Consider the following 18420-nt stretch of genomic DNA (forward strand, 5'->3'; position numbering starts at 1 on the left):
AAGTTTTAAAAATATATGATAAGTATATGTCCATCATTTTGTTATAACTATGAGCTAATAAAATTATTCGAGGACAATTATTGAAAACTTCCTGCAGGAAGCTTTTCATATATCGTTTTCTTCATTAAAACCTACATTGTCAAATAATAGACATGGTATAGTGAGTAGAAGTAACAAATGTAAATGTATCTTCTTTGAAGTAAAGGTAAGGTTTATCTCATTGTATTAAAAAAAATATCAGGAATAAATTATATTCATGTACAACATAATATAATATTTCATCAGTTCACGAGATAGATACGGAAATACGACTGTTGATTTCACATTTAAATTTAATGAAATATGGATAATATTGTGTAGCTCAATGTGTTTATCACAATTTACATATCATCATTAAGATCATCTTAGTGCATATCTAGTGAAACATCATTTTTATGGGAAAAAAGAGGGGTGTTTATATTCTAAGGGACTGTAAAAAGTTTTCTTCAGTTAAAGTGTATTATTAAAGGCAAATAGATCAGGGTTTATTTACATAAAGTTATTTATTTCACCATATTTTGGAGTTGGCCCTATTTCGGATATTGGAATTATGTGCGTTTGCAAAGGAACCGTACCCATGTTGTAATGGTGGTCGGTTGTCTTTTCAAGTATTTTTGATAATTCTTATTTGCTTTTTAAATTAGAATAAACTATACCATGCACTATTTGTTGTACTTTTAGCTATAGATAATTTGTATAAATCGTTCAATTTAAAAAAGGAGATAAGGTATGATTGCCAAATATCCACAAAAGTTCAAATAAAGTGGCTGTTCAGTCAATTACCGTTTGTATGAAGTTGACAATACGTTATTTACTGTGTGTGTATTTCTTAGAGGACTAATATATGAGTATCGTCCACTGTTCAGTTTTTAATTCTATCATGTATCAATCTTAATTGCTTCCCTTGTAAATAATGACGAAGTATATTATGCGCTTTTCATTGTTTAATCTTATCACAAAGAAGTCGGATGCATCATTCGGCAATCCTCGGTAGAATCCGCTAATCTCCTTCTTAAATGAGGGTACGGAATCGGCCGAGTTGAGACGAATGTCGGATGCATGTGATGAAAGTAATTTATTGAACTGTTAAATAATACTGGTATTGATAACTCCTCTAGCTCATTTCCATTAGTATGAACTATACCGAAGGCTTGATATTTCCTATCTTCTCACTAAGGAGGAAAGTAAAGATGGTAAGTGTCGTCATGTCAACTATCAAATATGTTTGTTATTTACCATGATGCTTTGAAATCTCTTTAAGCAGTGTTAAGCATACGATGTTATTTCTTATTTGTCCTTTTTTATGATAAGTCGAACGTTGGGCGTTTATTGGTATGCCAATTATTGTCAATGACGTGTACTGCAATTTCAACTATCACAAAGTATACCATAATAGTAAATGTTTTTATTGTTTAAATATTTCTCTTCTAACAAAAATGATAAAATGAAAGCTGGTGAAAATGAGGGGCGGAAGTTACCAAAGTGACAGTCAACCGCAAAGATAGACAATAAATTTAAAACCCCATGGATAAAAGGAAATAGACAAACAGACAAGTAATAGTACACACGACACAATAGGGAAAACTAAAGACTAAGCAACACGAACCCCGCCAAAAATGGGGGTTATCTCAGTAACTTATCTTTCAGTAGTCTTTTTTAGTATTGACATTACTCGATTTGTACCGAAGAAACTTTTTTGAAAATAGATTTATAATTTTCAAATTATTTTATTTGAATGTCTATCGTATCAGAACAACTGCATGTGGAATGTTTGTGTATCTTGTTGTTTAGTCAACATTTTATGATGTTTGATATAGGTTTTGTGTATATTTGAGTGTATGTGTATCTTGATAGAGCTGTAGAAATGGTATAACACTATGACTTTAAAGAATACTTTTGTTAACAATAAGATGAAAAATGTTATTGTATAACTGAGTTGTTGTACCATGCTATCATTGTCTATAAATTATTTGTTCAATCATGATATCTATTAACTTCGGGGTAGACGGTCCTAGAATGATAAGTGCTACGGAATTAGAGAGCAGGTACAAGGGCAAACATGTTTAGCTTTTAAAGTTAAATACATTTACATGCAATTGAAATGTTATCTGTTTAATGCAAAACTATCAAATGCAACAAACTAATTATGTGATAAATTAGATACATGTTTCACATTACTCATCAGTGTCGTGAGTATCAAAAGGTTGCAAGACCACATATGAAGTACGAATATAAAGATTTAAAAAAAAATTGTACCTTACCAGTACAATCCTGACAAAAACAGATTTTGTGTTAGACATGTCTTATATTTTATCTAAATTACACAATTCAATTGTAAGTTCGTCGACGCTGTAATACGATAGAGTATACCTGCCAATAATGAATCTGGGCAGATAAAGTTTAGTTACTAAAAATAAAATAATTCCTTATTTGATTTGAGAAATTTACACCGGTAATGGTTGTTTACAGATTAGAATAGAGTTTAATTTTCTAACTAACATCACTAAGATTACGTTTCGTTTTCCTTTTAAGTACAACTATCCAAGTGCTTTACACTTATGATGGGTATTGTTCGATCGTTTTGTTTTAAAACCCACGAACTGATTTTGTTCGCAGGAAAATAAGTTTAAGAAATTGTTTGAGTGCGTATTTCTGTTTTTTTTTTTTCAATATCTATAAATTTTACTATCAATAATCATTAGTAAAGTTACTGAAATCTACGAAAATATCTATCTTGATAAATGAATTATATAAATATGGCCAATATTTTTGCTCACGCCAATGTTTCAGATATTTCATCATTGTAATTGTGAAAATATGTACATGTTCTGTTAACTAGTTTTTAACATACCTCCAATGAATGAGTGAATGCATAATCCTACACAAATTTTACTTATTCTCAATTTTCTATAAGACAAAGTAATAAAAACTTTAATTAAGATGACGCAACCACACCGAAAGCATGCATCAGACGTCCCCTTGTTAAGTTGTGAAAGACTATATCATCATTCAGTGAGATTTTTCGTTTATGAAACTTTATACAGAGTTCAGGACTGAAATTGAACTTAACTGAGATATGTAAATGCAATACCATCCGGCAGATGATATGTTACTGGTGAGAAATGAAAGATTGATAATTGGGGAGTTGAAATCATCCCGTTCGTCAACGATTTTAGTGTGAAGTCGTCTTTCTGTGTCAATATTGTACAAAGTAACAAGGTATCGAGCAGTCCTTGTAGTATTAGTAGTATTTATGATTTCAAGGTCACTGGAATAAATGAGATGTAAGTACTGACTGAAAAATTAGCTATTCAGGGATAGGACATCATCAATATATATGAAAGTAAAATTAAGGAATTTCGCAAGTAACTTTGAATCAATTGCTTACAACTATCAAATCATCTATTGTATTTATGTAATCGTATCTTTCTAACAGGCAACATGGACAGAAACTCTATAAACAAAAACAACTTTAGTGATGAAAACCTATTTGACATAAAGAAAACTACGTACTGGGAAATATACGGTGTAAAACGTTTTCCATACCGTGGAAAGCGTAATTTTACACCATTACTTTCCCAATCTTTAGATGGAGGAATGGTGATCTCAAATGACGTGTTTGGATTAACTATAAGTCAGTTTGAACGAATGTATGAAGCTTGTTTAGAAAGAAGGAAAAAAAAAGAACAGTGGATACTGAACCTTAGATATCCTGACAAATCTTCAAAAGAATATCTGGAATACTTAGAGAACTGTACAGACTGTAATAAAGGTAATACATTTGTAGCATCATTTCTTAAACACAATAACACTATGGATGTTAAACTAGTTGCTGCTGTTAAGCAAATCCAGAAACAGTAGTATATATCTTTAAATTGTCAATTAGAAATCCATCAGTCAAAAACAATATAAGCTACGACAAACAGCAAATACAATGTATACTTAAGGGAAACGAACGGTAAACAATACCATGGCCAAAAAGTTAATACACAAGGATAATGAGAAACAAATTTTTCATAAGTCGCTTTTGATTATTTACAATTGTAGACCAGTGCAAGGGGAATAACTGAATTGACAAATTGAATATAAATCGTGTTAAAATTGGGGTTTCTTGTAGAACGACACGGAATTAATGCAAAAAATTGAACAACAAAAATACCAAACTCCGAGGAAAAATTCAAACAGAAAATTCTTAATCAAACGCAAAATCAAAAGCTCAAACAAATCAATCGACTGAATAACAACTATTATGTTCTTGACTTGGTTAAGGCACTTAATATCACGAATAATATATTCTATACATAATGTACATGTAATATTAGTTACATAGTGTGCTTGTGACCTAATACGGTATATATGGGGGAAAGCGAAGCTCGAATCCCCATATGGAATTTACTGATCCCATATATAACCGTATTTTGTCACTATAGCTTTCACACTATGTAACTAATATTACATGTACAGTATCATGAGTATGTATTGAATATAATATTCGTGATTGCAACAATCTTATGTAGGCATAGACAGTTTGGATAGAGACTTACATACATATAGTGTGTTAAAATGATGAGCTATTGTAAAAAGTCTTATCTTTTTTAACGAATATATCTTACCCGACTAATGACCTATCAAAATGAGAAAGTCTTCAATACCGTTTAGCATCATAGTAAGAAACTTCTAGATCATACAAAAACAGATGCCAACAATAACAACTTGTTAGCTTTAAATGTGTTTTATGAATTTATTTCAATCTTCATCATCAATTTTGCTCGTCTAAACCTTTATGATTTTTTCTCAGTACCGTTGTGTGTATATAAAGGTACGTAACATCACTACTATTCGTGTATTGGTAAGCCCCGCCTCCCTACTAATCTAATATGGAATATACACGGTCTCCACGCGGACGCTCTTAACCATCATATTCCTAGATATGTATAAGAGGTAAGATAATTTATAAGATATGACAAGCACCGATATACACCAATGAACGATACTTGTTTATAACATGTCAGTGTTAGTACACCATTATCCAACAGATAAATTTATTAGGTTACTTGTCTTACAAACAACTTAATTTGAACCTGTTTTGTTGTTTCTAAACGTAAATATACGTACACATAATATTTGAACCTATAGGAAATATGTGTTGTCTATGTGTTATCACTCGATAAAACCCGGACGCATTCGAGAAACCCGTACTACTATCGAAAAAATCGGGACATGTAGAAATAAAATTAGTCTCAAAATGTTTAGTCAATAGCAGGATGTTTTGTAAGGTGTCTGTATATCGAAGGATACATAGATTCCTTGTATGCATTTCGTTCGATATTTGCATTGGTATGCGCATTAAAGTGACTTTATGCTATATTTTGGAATAAATCATTTAAATGATAAATGTAATTTTTTCAAACGAAAAGTAATATTAGATTGATAATATCTTTAAACTCAAATACTAACATACATTGTATAACCGTTGTACAAAGTATGTATAACTCAAGCATCTGTATCACGTATTGTCAGAAAGGCATTCTGTTTGTTTAGAATTTTGATCATATAACTCGACAAAAATTGGTCACACTCGACAAAAAAAACCGATCAAATTACTCAAAAAAACACGATTCTAGCCGAAAACACTATACATACCGTGTTAATCAGAAGTGCTTTAAGGTTTATGACCCCTTCTGTAGCCATTTTTGTACGAATTTTTCAAACAGCAATTTCAGTCTATGGAAGAAGCGTATCGATAAAAACTTTTCTTATTTCACATAGCGATATTGTCTAATATCAATTGTAAATATGCAGACATTCCATGCGGAAAATGTTGCTTTCGGCAACGAAAAATTAAGAAAATACTAACTTTAAAACTTATTGTTCAAATATAAACAACAATTGAGTCTAAATATACATTCAAAAGTACGTTAGAAGCTAAAGTTTATGTCCGTGTAAAATTTGAAGTGCTGTGTTTTTCTTATATACATAAATAAACAAATGCTATTAGTTCTTATATCAATGCGATACTTTTAAAATATCATAGCGGTATTTTTGTTGTATCAATATTAGTACTTATCAGTAATTGTATTAGACTGCTGTACCTATATTTTGACAATTTTACCTATTATGTCTGTTTTGTTCACACATCGTTGTAAATTTGACCGAATTTGATGAGACTGTCCTACACGTGAGATTAAGCGCTATAAAACCAGGTTCAATCCACCATTTTTCAAAATTTGAAAATTCCAGTACCGAGTCAGAAATATGACAGTTGTTATCCATTCGTTTTGTGTGTTTTATCATTTGAGTGTACCATTTGATAAGGGACTTTCTGTTTTGAAGTTTCCTCGAAGTTCAGTATTTTTGTGACTTTACTTCTTAGTAGTATTGTATGTAAATAAGCAGTTTTAAAGGGGCACTAGCTACGTATGATTTTTTTGTTCAATCATTAATGAAAGTGATCATTAATGATAGTGAGGAAATAATTTGCTTTTATCAGCTAATTAAAATGGTTCAATTTTGTCAAATTAAGCTAATATACATTGATAATCACTTATTAACTTGCAAGTGAATAATTCGACCTCATTATTAAAATCCGTATTCATGTGAACTCCAATTTAACCCCGTAGAAAGAGATAGAATAACGCATGTATTGTCCGTGTACGGGTATTTAAAGGAAAAGTGACACTAGGTAAATAGTTTGATTAACTGATTCGATTCACATAAAATCATTTTTATAAACTTTAAGGTGAAAACGACGTTAAACATAAATTTTTAATTTACAATACAAAATTCAATGTACCTATAAAAATACAATTGCACGAGTTGCTTAATCTATTAATATCTATGTTTATGTTAACATCGCTTATACGGTCATAGAAGGTCAATTGTTAATTAGATGGCGTCTTAGCTAAAATTTACGAGAAGCGAAGCTACATCTTATTGAGACCATGTCCTGTAAATTGTTTATTTTATACTTTTGATAGTTTGGAAAAATGTTTTACATTGTTATTAATAAAATATAAGAATTTGAGTAAAATCGATGAACATGAATTTGGCATCAAGTGCCACTTTAAGACCATTGCTTAAATTGAAATTGTTTTTGGTAACATCTTACAAATTTCTCAATTGGTTTTGGAAGCAAAACTTATCAAATAAGTGTGTAACAAACAATGTCGTAATCAAATAGCTAGGTATCAAAATGATTGTTCACATATATAACATTTAGCAAAAATAATGAACGCACCGAAATATTATATATCCGATATGTTCGCAACGCACGCATGGAAGACTTTCTTTATTGATAACAATGAAACTAACTTGTGACAAAGATGAATCATACTGTCCTCGTTCAGATTGATTCGACAAAATCGTACTTTTGAAACTCCTTTTTTTTTATACAAATTGGACCGTTGTTTTTCCTGTTTGAATGGTCTAACACTAGTAATATTTTTGTTCCTATATAGCGTGGTGTTCGCTGTGAGCCAAGGCTACGTGTTTGAGGCCCTACTTTGATCTATAATGGTTTACTTTAAACAAATTATTACTCTAATGGAAAGTTGTCTCATTCGAACTCATGCACCATCTTCTTATATCTATAAATCTTTAAAATTTCCCCTTATAAATAACTGCTTTCCAGTCCTCCAACTGAACGATCTAATTTTATAAATATAGAAAATATATTTAAGGAATGACTGTAATTTTTTTTCTGTCTATGAAGAAATAACATAAAAAATGTGGTGCACACTGAATAACGCGCGTACCGAAGAAAACCATGAAAAGACGTTTATGACGTCACAGTGACATGATTAAATTATGTCTATGGGCTGATAACAATATAACGTCAGCCGATCAGAAGACGCGTTACATCCAAAATTAAATTATATACACATTTCTAACGTCAAATGACATTTACATCTTTTTTATTTGTGTTCTAAACATTTTTTTTAGCACTCATTGAAGAAATCATGTATAACAAGCGATACGGATTGTTATTTTTCACTAAGAAATGTTCGCGTATTCATACGATCGGTTACAAGTCAACAACGAAAGTCAAATTTCTGCGGCAACAATACATCTGAATGCCCTCACGGTCATCGCGATGTAAAAGAGCGTCCACGCGGCGAGCTGATTATGTTCATAGAGATATCGATTTACTAACGGGAAAAGTCTTTGATATCCAAAAAGAACTGTTTTCCTTCTCAATTTTTTTTCTATGTTCACAATAAATGCATTTTCGGTTCGACAAAAATTTAATTTTCGTTGTATCTGAAGTTGTCCAATTTATAGTCTGAGGCTATTATTATAAATAGAATTAGTCGGCTGAATCGTGTGATTGAAAACAATAGACTGAACAGGTTGTTTACACTTTCAACTATCAATAGGGTCAAGCAACATTTTAAAATGATAAGTTCATGTAAGCGTTAATTTTGTTACAGTTACGAAATTTTAGTGATATTGATCCTAAAACATTTAACCGGTCATGATCTAAGTTTGTGAATTATGTTTCGTATTCCTGACATGCATTGTGACGTGTCATCGTACTCATTTTATATTAGAAAACTATAGCAGTTATATTAGAAAAGTATCGCATTCATAAATTTTTGAAAAATCATCGCATTGATATAATAAAATATAGCAGTATCTTTGACTTACAGGTGATTTTGGTTCAGCAAACAATGGAATTCCTCTCAATTGCATTCCACTGAATATGCTACATGATATTTATAGAATGTGTACATCTACAAATGATAAATCGTGCATTTATGTTTCATTTATTCAACAATTCATCTTTTCTCGTTTAAATACACCTTGCTTGTCATTACATAAAATAAGTCATGAAAATTATACACCAGACGTATGTCATGTTAAATGTCACCCCTTTTCAAGAAAAGAGTTATTACTTTATACCGAGAAATCTGCCTTTCTTCGTACAAATGCTAACATTCGTCTGAAATTTTTCACAATGCAACTCGTTAATATAAGACAATATCGCTCGTTGATATAAGAAAAGTTTTTTTATCGAATCGCTGCTTCCATAGACTGAATTGTATCAAAGCTACAGATATAATGAATAATTGAGACAGGCCATTTTGAACATATTCTAGGGGGAAACTTGATGCAAAGCATTATTAATTACTGTTTCAATGCATTTAATAGAAAAAGAGTACTTTGTGGCAAATAAACCAAGATTTTTATAGAAAATCCACAGCCTTTAATACAGAGATTTTTGCTATAAAATTTGAAATATAGATTACTCACTTGCTTTTCTATGATGTGCTAGTGTCTATTTTTTACACAAAGTTCTAACCAACCTGTAAATTAAAAAATACCTCGTGCAGAGTCACTAAAGTCGAGCGCACCCTAAATGGTGTACTTGATTTTGGTCAATATTTTTATTTCTTTTAACCAATTACTACATTAATAAACTTGTTTTAAGGAAATCAATGCTAGCACTGCATGCAATAATCCTATATCTATCAGTCATCAGATTGCCAAATATGACAGTACAAGGATAAAGGCTTTGGATTTTCTATAAAATTTCCATATGTTTAGCATTGAATCAACAGAAGGGTACATAATCCTTAAACCAAAAACAGCTAATGTCTTGAAAACTATAGTGTTTCGATAATTCAACAGTTGATAAATAAAATGGTTGTATTAACAATGAAATAAGATAACTCCATATAACAAAACAACTTTAATTACAATAAAACTAATTATTTTAAATACCAGGCCGTTAACACTTCTATCGAGAAGACAAACTAGTCAACATATACAAAGGAAGATGTGACTTTGTGGTATTATTGCCAATGAGACAACTCTCCACAAGAGACCGAATGACACAAAAATTAACAACTATACATCACCGAAAGGCATTCCACAATGAGCAAAGCCCATACTGCATAGTCAGATATAAAAGGCCTCAAAATGACAAATGTAAAACAATTCAAATGAGAAAACCAACGGCTTAATTTTTATACAAAAAATGAGCGCGAAACAAATATGTAACACATCAACAAACTTGTGACAGGCACATACATATACAGAATGTGGCGGAGTTAAACATGTTAGCAGGATCCAAACCCAACCCCTAACCTGGGCCAGTGGTGTATTAGTACAACATAAGAACTATCAAATTCAGCTGAAAAAGGCTAAACTCATCAGATGGATACAAATAGAAATACATCTAACAAAAACACAGCGTATGCTTAGTATTGTTCTTTTGGTTGTAACTTGTCATATAACAACCCTAGATGTCCAGTGCGTTTACAGAGCACTCACCATGGACGATATGATCAAAACAATTCCTTGAAAAACATCTAGGGGTGATTAGTGTTACGTTTCAACGTAATTTTATGGTTTCATTTTACATTAATAAATACGTATATTTCTTATAGATAACTTGCCGTGGGTTGACCCGAGGGAACATCACTTATATGAACATCTAGTAAATATAGTTGGTAGTGAAATAGACATACGAAAAAGACAACGACTATTTATAATTCAAGATATGATCGTCAACTCGTCAGATTTAACTGATCGTACACAAATATTTAGTGGAAGTTTGGCTGAAGGACTAGATTTACCAGGCAGCGACATGGATGTTATGTACGTATCCAAAATAGAAAAAATAATTCATAATGAAAAGAACATATTAAACCCAGTTTATGGTGTATCATTGTATACTATGGAGACAGATATTGACCATCCTGGATTTGCTAGAATCAATACGGTTGCAACACATAATGGATTATCCCTTCGTGAACAATGTGGAAGCTGTCCCTCAGGTTCATGTACTGGTACACGATTTTTTAAATCGACACACGGATTTCTTAATGGTTATATGCAAAAGATGAAATACACGACATTTATACACGGTCCATGTCTATCAGACAAAGATCAGAAAATTGATGACGCATACTGCATACGATGTAAAAATTTACCTCACAATACAATGCCATGGGCATCACGTCATGGGCGGCAATGGCCACCTAGTTTTGTTATTGACAGGATCGTAAAATACGGATGTTTGTTAGTACCTATAGGGCCTAAAACTTCGTCAGATAATCGCTTTTTATGGAGAATATCTTTCTCTGCGGCAGAAAGGTTACTTGTCCATTCGTTTAATTTTACTCAATTCTTATGTTACGGTCTACTTAAATTAACACTTAAGCGAATAATTAACACAAACGATAAAGTAAACGATTTATTGTGTTCTTACTTTTTAAAAACGGCTCTTTTTTGGGTATCGGAGGAAATAGATATTGACACATTTCAATTATCTAAAATTTATCATTGTTTTTTTCTCTGTCTTGATAAATTAATATCATGGGTTAACACATGTTACTGTCCAAACTATTTTATACCCGAACACAATATGTTCATCGGAAAGATCGATGAAAGTAACAATAAGATTCTACTGTGTGTTCTTCAGAGTATACAGTGTGGAGGGATCGATGGATTGATACATAATTTATTTCCGATTGACAATGAACATCATCTTTTAATAAGTACAAAGAGGAAATATTCGTTTATTCCACTGGACTTTCTTCTTTACAGAACTACTATTCACATGATGAACACTATACCTAGAAACATTTTAAATTATTATAAAGCACTGTCATGTGTTCATTCTTTACTAAAATCCGAGTCGTCTACGTTTATTATTGATTCATGTAAATTATATAAATACTATATGAGTCAATTTATAGTACAACTACTACCTTCACCAATCACAATAGGTAACACGATCTACATACGCAAATGTTATCATAAACATTTACAAAACGGCACAAAGACTGATACCGTATCGGGTTGGTTGTTATATGCGTCGTTTTATTATGTAATTGGACAGTTCAATGATACACTCAAAATAACGGATTATGTTCTTGGTAGATGGTCACCTTATATGCTGCTTATAGACTTTGACAGCTGTGACACATGGACAATAAATTACAAATATAATGTTCATTCTTTCATGACAGTTAATGAGAGGATGACATTAGCCACTGCTCAACATGTCCATTACGTGCAACACTCACAATTAATACCAGAAGAACTTCAGTTGGAGGTAGAACACAGTGGGATGAACATACTACCAAATGTAATGTCTTATTGTCTTAGATTTCTATGTTATCATCATCTTGGTGATATACCAAACAAACGACAGGCATTACGCGATTTAGATATAACTGTGAAAGATAATGTAATAATATCGAACGATGCGGTTTCTCATGCATTAACATTACTTGGAGTATGTTTTGAAATATCCGGAGATAAAGACATGGCCTACCAATGCTACGAGGAAGCTTTACAGTGTGATGCGTTTGTATGTCCTTCAGCAGAAGCAAGGAAATTAAAACTTTTAAAGATTTAGCATAAATTATAACAGTAAATGGAGAGTACAATGTTGCTGATATAAATAGTTTCAGAAACAGCCTGTGTGACCTCATGTGTTATCTTTATTATATCATTTAAATAAAAGAGTTGTTGATAAAAGTTTTGAAAGAGGCTTAATCAAGTGCGGAGTTTACTTTAAATATACATGTAACTTATAACAAACTAATTGATAAATTAATAAATCATCGAGACACGACGAATCGACCTCGTTGTTGCAAAGTTGGCCTGAGATGATTTGTTAAGACCATTTTGTGTTATACCAACACGAATTATATCTGTTCAGAATATAGGTTTAGAATTTTAGTTTCTTGTGTACAATTTGGAAATTAGTATGGCGTTCATTATCACTGGACTAGTATATATTTGTTTAGGGACCAGCTGAAGGACGCCTCCGGGTGCGGGAATTTCTCGCTACATTGAAGACCTGTTGTTGACCCTCTGCTGTTGTTTTTTATTTGGTCGGGTTGTTGTCTCTTTGACACATTCCCCATTTCCATTCTCAATTTTATTAGACACCACTTAATAAATTTATAAACACGTCACCATTACATATAACTAATTATGGTTGAAAACAGAAAAAGTATAAATTTGATTTGAGGACAAACATGTTTGTATTCGGTACGAATGAAAGAAACAATAACTGTCGGTGTGATGGATATACCCAATTGTAATCGGGTTAAAGGACAAAACCATTATGAATAAGGATCGAAGAAAGACACATTTGTATTTAGGGTTTGGAACAGAATTCTGAGTGCATTAGAGACATTAGTGTAAGCAATCTTATAACTATTATTACATTTGATTGAAAACGGAAACATCAGATATTATGATGGAAGAGAGACACATTATTTAATGGGGTTGAAGATCAAAAATCCATGTATTGGGGTCGGGGAAATAGACATTATAAATTCGTATTTATAACAGAAATACTAGGAATATGGATCGTAGATAGAAACATTCGTTTTAAGGATTGAGGAAAGAAAACTTAGTAATTGGGATCAATGAAAGAAACATTAATGTCTGGGATCGATTACAAAAATAATAGTATTTCGGGTCAAGGCCATATGATTTTAAGGTAGGGATGAAGACTTAAACAGTAGAAATTGACTTCAATAACATACATATTATACATAGGGGTTGCTAAAAATATATTGGTAATAAATATCGAAAAAGAAAAATGTCTAGTTGGGATCAAGAACGGACATATATAAGTAATTGGAGATCGATGATATGAATATTAGTAGTTGATATGGAGGACATAATCATCACTAATTAGGATCGATTAATTAACATTCATAACTCAGGTCTAGGTCAAAATCAGCACTAATTAGGATCGATTCATTAACATTCATAACTCGGGTCTAGGTCAAAATTCTCACTAATTAGGATCGATTCAGTAACATTCATAACTCGGGTCTAGGTCAAAATTATCACTTATTAGGATCGATTCATTAACATTGATAACTCTGGTCTGGGGCAAAATCATTACTAATTAGGATAGATTCATTACAATGCTAACTCGGGTCTAGGACAGCATCATTAATGATAAGGGTCGATCCAGTGCCATTTCTAATTGGGGTAGAAAACAGAATGATAACGTATAAGGGTCGATACAGTTAAATTTGTAAGTGAGGTTGAGGGCATAGTACTGTTTAATTTGGATCCAGGACAAATACACCTTAGACGTAATTGGGTTTGAGGATATAAATGTAAAGGGGATCGAGACAGAAACATTTTTAATTGGGCTGTACGGTAGAAAAAATCATCATTTTTGATCGGGGACAGAACGATAAGTACTTTGGGTCCAGGACAGATACATATAATTCGAAAGTTGAGGGAGAACATTAACATGTAATGTTGAGGATAGAACTATTTGTAATTGTGTCCGAGGATAGAAGTTTGAGTAATTGAGGTCAATGACAGAAACCCTAATGATTTGGGTCCAGTACAGAGGCATTCTCAATTGGGGTCGAGGACAGAATATTTTTTTTGTGGTCTTGGACGGTGAAATTACCAATGGGATCCAGAATAGAAACATCAGTATATAGGGTTGAGGACAGAGACATTAGAAATCAGGTTAGAGGACAGAATTATTTGTGATTTGGATCGAAGAAACATGTTTAAGAAAACACATTTTAATTGTGGTCGAATCAGTCAGGAATCTGATGTTCAGTAGTTGTCGTTTGTCGATGTGGTTCATAAGTAGATATAGGAAGATGTGGTGTGAGTGCCAATGAGACAACTCTCCATACAAATAACAATTTAAAAAGTAAACCATTATAGGTTAAAGTACGGCCTTCAACACGGAGCCTTAGCTCACACCGAACAACAAGCTATAAAGGGCCCCAAAATTACTAGTGTAAAATCATTCAAACGGGAAAACCAACGGTCTAATCTATATAAACAAAACGAGAAACGAGAAACACGTATATATTACATAAACAAACGACAACTACTGTACATCAGATTCCTGACTTAGGACAGGTGCAAACATTTGCAGCGGGATTAAACGTTTTAATGGATCCAAACCTTCTCCCTTTTTCTGAAACAATAGCATAACATCACAGCAAAGAAAAACATACGATAAAATATCAATTGGCAGACTTAACTCAATCAAAAAACGTATGATTAAACAATGAACGAATAAATTTGATCTGCGATATCTGAATACAAATGCACAGTTAATTAAATATTAGAGACAAACATTCATGACCAAAAAGCTAACAAACAAATTCAAAAACAGGACATGACTGAGAAATATTTAACAAATCAATGTTCACTTTAGAAAAAAAACGGTTTTTTTATAATCTTGAAGTTTATACAAATGTTGTAAGAATAAGTGAAAAATTGAAGATATTACAAATAATCAAAGCTGGTGTACAGACAAGATCCATATAAATAAAAAATAACAAAAAAGCATTATAAACAGTATCAACAGGTCGAATTAACAAGAAAATACGATTTGAGAGTACTCGCAGTTACTGACAGCTAGTTAAAAGCCAAAACCAATTAATAATAAAAAATCATGCATCAGAGACTAAAATCGACTAAAACACATCACAGGGATTTAGTATTTTAACGTCATTAATAGTCAAAGAAGACATGACTTGTGCAATGCCAAAAATAAATGTATCGACAGGTAGTAGTATAGTGAAGAGCGACTTCTTTAGAAATAAAAGTTAACGTGTCTGTGTCGCTATACATCTCGCCTCAAAAGATAATGAAATTTAGTTATGTTTTAATTTGCTAATGACGATATCAATATTAGTGACAATGTGAACTATATTTAGAGATCTTATTACAATATTGGTACGATAACCCTTACTTATAAGTTTGTTTAAAGGTTCGATGAGTTTACAAGGATCACATAGTGATTTCCTCGCTTTAAGTACAATATTACCATAAAATTTAGGATGTGAAATACCATTTTTAATAAGCTTTCTACAGGTATAGCCAAATTTACTAATCAAATCTTTGTATCTATGAAAGAATTTAGTAAAAGTTTTAAGTAATTTATGGTATCGAAATTCCTGACACAACAATTTACCAGTGATGCATTGATTACGTTCGTTAAAATCTATGACATCAGAACACACACGGGCAAACCGAACGAGTTGCGATATATAAACACCGTATGATGGAGCCAAAGGCACATCGCCGTCTAAAAAAGGAAAATTAACAATAGGAAATGAAAAATCGTCTCTTTTGTCGTAAATTTTAGTGTGAAGTTTCCCGTTTGAAATTGAAATGTCTAAATCTAGAAAAGGACAACTGCTGCTGTTTATGTTAGATTTAGTTAAAGTAAGTTCGTTTGGGTAAATTTCTGAAGTATATTTAGAGAACTCTGGATTATTCAACGAAAAAATATCATCCAGATAACGGTAGGTATTTTTGAATGTATCAACCAAATGTAACAATGATGGGTCTTTACTGAGTTTGGTCATAAACTGAGATTCATAGCAATATAGAAATAAATCTGCTATTAAAGGGGCACAGTTGGTGCCCATAGGAATACCTACTACCTGACGATACACTTTATCGCCGAAACGTACATAAATGTTATCAAGCAGAAAGTTTAAAGCTTCAATCATATCCTCACATTTCCAGTAAGTGTATCTAGCATACTTTCCTTTTTCGTTACAGAAAAAGGCCTTAAACGAGTTACAGCAAATAAAATTACAATGAGATTTTTTCGAAAGACCATTTTATCAAATACAAAAACTTTTTCTTTATAAGATTGTGTGGAAGTGTAGTGTACAGAGTAGAAAAATCATAACTGTCAACAGAATTGTAAGGACCATTGAAAGCATGTATTTTATCTAAAACCTCTAAAGAATTTTTAACACTCCAAAAATAATTAATACCATTATTTTCATAAGCTTTATTACAAAAGTTAATAACCAGTTCTTTGATAGTAGTAAGGGAGGTGGTTAGAAGCACTGATAGATTAGTAGTAGAACACTTACTGGAAGCGGAGATGAAACGGAATTTAAATGGTGTTTTGTGTAATTTCGGTAACCAATACATGGTAGGGACTTTCAAATGTTCGGAAGATGCTTTAAGCTGGGCAGTGGCAGTGGTATGCTTGTTAACGATTTGACTCTCTGTGGTGCGCACTGACCTGAATGTAGAGGAATTGATAATTTCGTTTTGAAGAACTTTCGTGTAGTATATGCGTCACACCACCACTACATTATTTGCTGCCTTGTCTGCCGGTACGAACACAAACCGCTCTGCGAGTACCTTGAGTTTGTTTTTTATTCTAGAAATGGGTATATCATGGTTCCTATTATTAATTTCAGAATTGTTTTCTAAATGAGATATTCGAATATCAACCGTATTCATAATTTTATTCAAATAACTGTCTAAAGATTTTTTATCGGATTTTTCACGTTTGCACCAATTTTTACAATAGGCAGACAGAGCGTCTTTAATGACCTGACGACACTGTTTCCAATCTATTGTAGATGGAGAACGGTATTTCGGTCCTTTCTTTAGAAAAGTTATGACTTCACGGTCATCGACGATGTTGAGGTCTCTTGTGATAACATGACCATAGGGAACATATTTAAAACTAGATGTTTCGCAATCTCAAGTGGAAGGAACATTATTTTCTATATTGACGTCTGTTGTAATTGACGTATAATTGAAAATCAAATTTCTGCTTGTTTTTTTTTTATAAGAATACGAAATAATGGGTTGTTCTATATTATCAAAATATGGAGGTATTAAGCTATAGACAGAAGAGTCATTGAATATGCTAGACAAATTAATAAAATCAATACCTCTATTTATATATTTTAATTTGAGAAAATGTCGTTTATGATTTTCAGGTTTATCAATAATAGGAAAAAGCCTGTGATGACAAAAGGCTGTAATAATACGGGTGTATTCATAAAATGGGCTAAAAAAAGAAATTTTATCACACTCCAGAAAAATAGCATATAATTGACTTATAGGTATCTGACCCAGTTTGCATAATACTTGATGTCTGCCATTATTCTTTATTATAGATAACAGATCAGCAAGTGTATAATTTATACGATGTTTAATACGTTGATTACGGTTCTTGCGTTTACCATGAGACCTATTATTTCTAAGTCGTTTATCAACAAAATTAATGACATCGATATGAGTTTTAGATATGTTCCCCTGCCCTAATGTTTTATCATTTAGACCGAGAGGATAAGCTGTTTGAAGTCTTTTTATCCAAAACAATTCGCGAACTTCGCGTGATTTGTCAAATTGCTTGAGCGATTCTCCTGGTTGTTTTTGAACGGTTTCGAGCGGTTGGAATTTTATATATTTCAGATTATGATTATGCTTATCTAAATGCTGATATACTAAACTTTTGAATTTTTTGGGTCTACGAAAGCGGTAGAGATGTTCTTGATTTCTTCTGAAATACTCTCGTCCCGTCTGTCCCACATATTGAATACCACACTTAGGTTGGGTTCAAGTTACCACATATATTAGGTTTTGAGTTTT

The 18420-nt window shown here is 32.1% G+C and overlaps 1 protein-coding gene across 1 annotated transcript; it reads left to right on the plus strand.

Annotated features, from left to right (window-relative positions):
* The first annotated feature begins 3481 nt into the window (after window positions 1–3481).
* LOC139501081 (uncharacterized) lies at window positions 3482–12474 on the plus strand. The gene is made up of 2 exons (XM_071290059.1): window positions 3482–3811; window positions 10431–12474. The coding sequence occupies exons 1-2, from the start codon at window positions 3637–3639 to the stop codon at window positions 12407–12409; spliced, it is 2154 nt and encodes a 717-aa protein (XP_071146160.1). The 5' UTR covers window positions 3482–3636; the 3' UTR covers window positions 12410–12474.
* Window positions 12475–18420: the final 5946 nt, after the last annotated feature.

The sequence above is a fragment of the Mytilus edulis genome, chromosome 13 (genome assembly GCF_963676685.1).
Source record: "Mytilus edulis chromosome 13, xbMytEdul2.2, whole genome shotgun sequence".
NCBI lineage: Eukaryota > Metazoa > Mollusca > Bivalvia > Mytilida > Mytilidae > Mytilus > Mytilus edulis.

Excerpts from the sequence above, each read along its gene's own strand:
- LOC139501081 (XM_071290059.1), top strand. The coding sequence starts at position 3,637 with ATGGTGATCTCAAATGACGTGTTTGGATTAACTATAAGTCAGTTTGAA. Across the intron at positions 3,812-10,430 it reads CTGTACAGACTGTAATAAAG|ATAACTTGCCGTGGGTTGAC; the intron begins GTAATACATTTG and ends TATTTCTTATAG.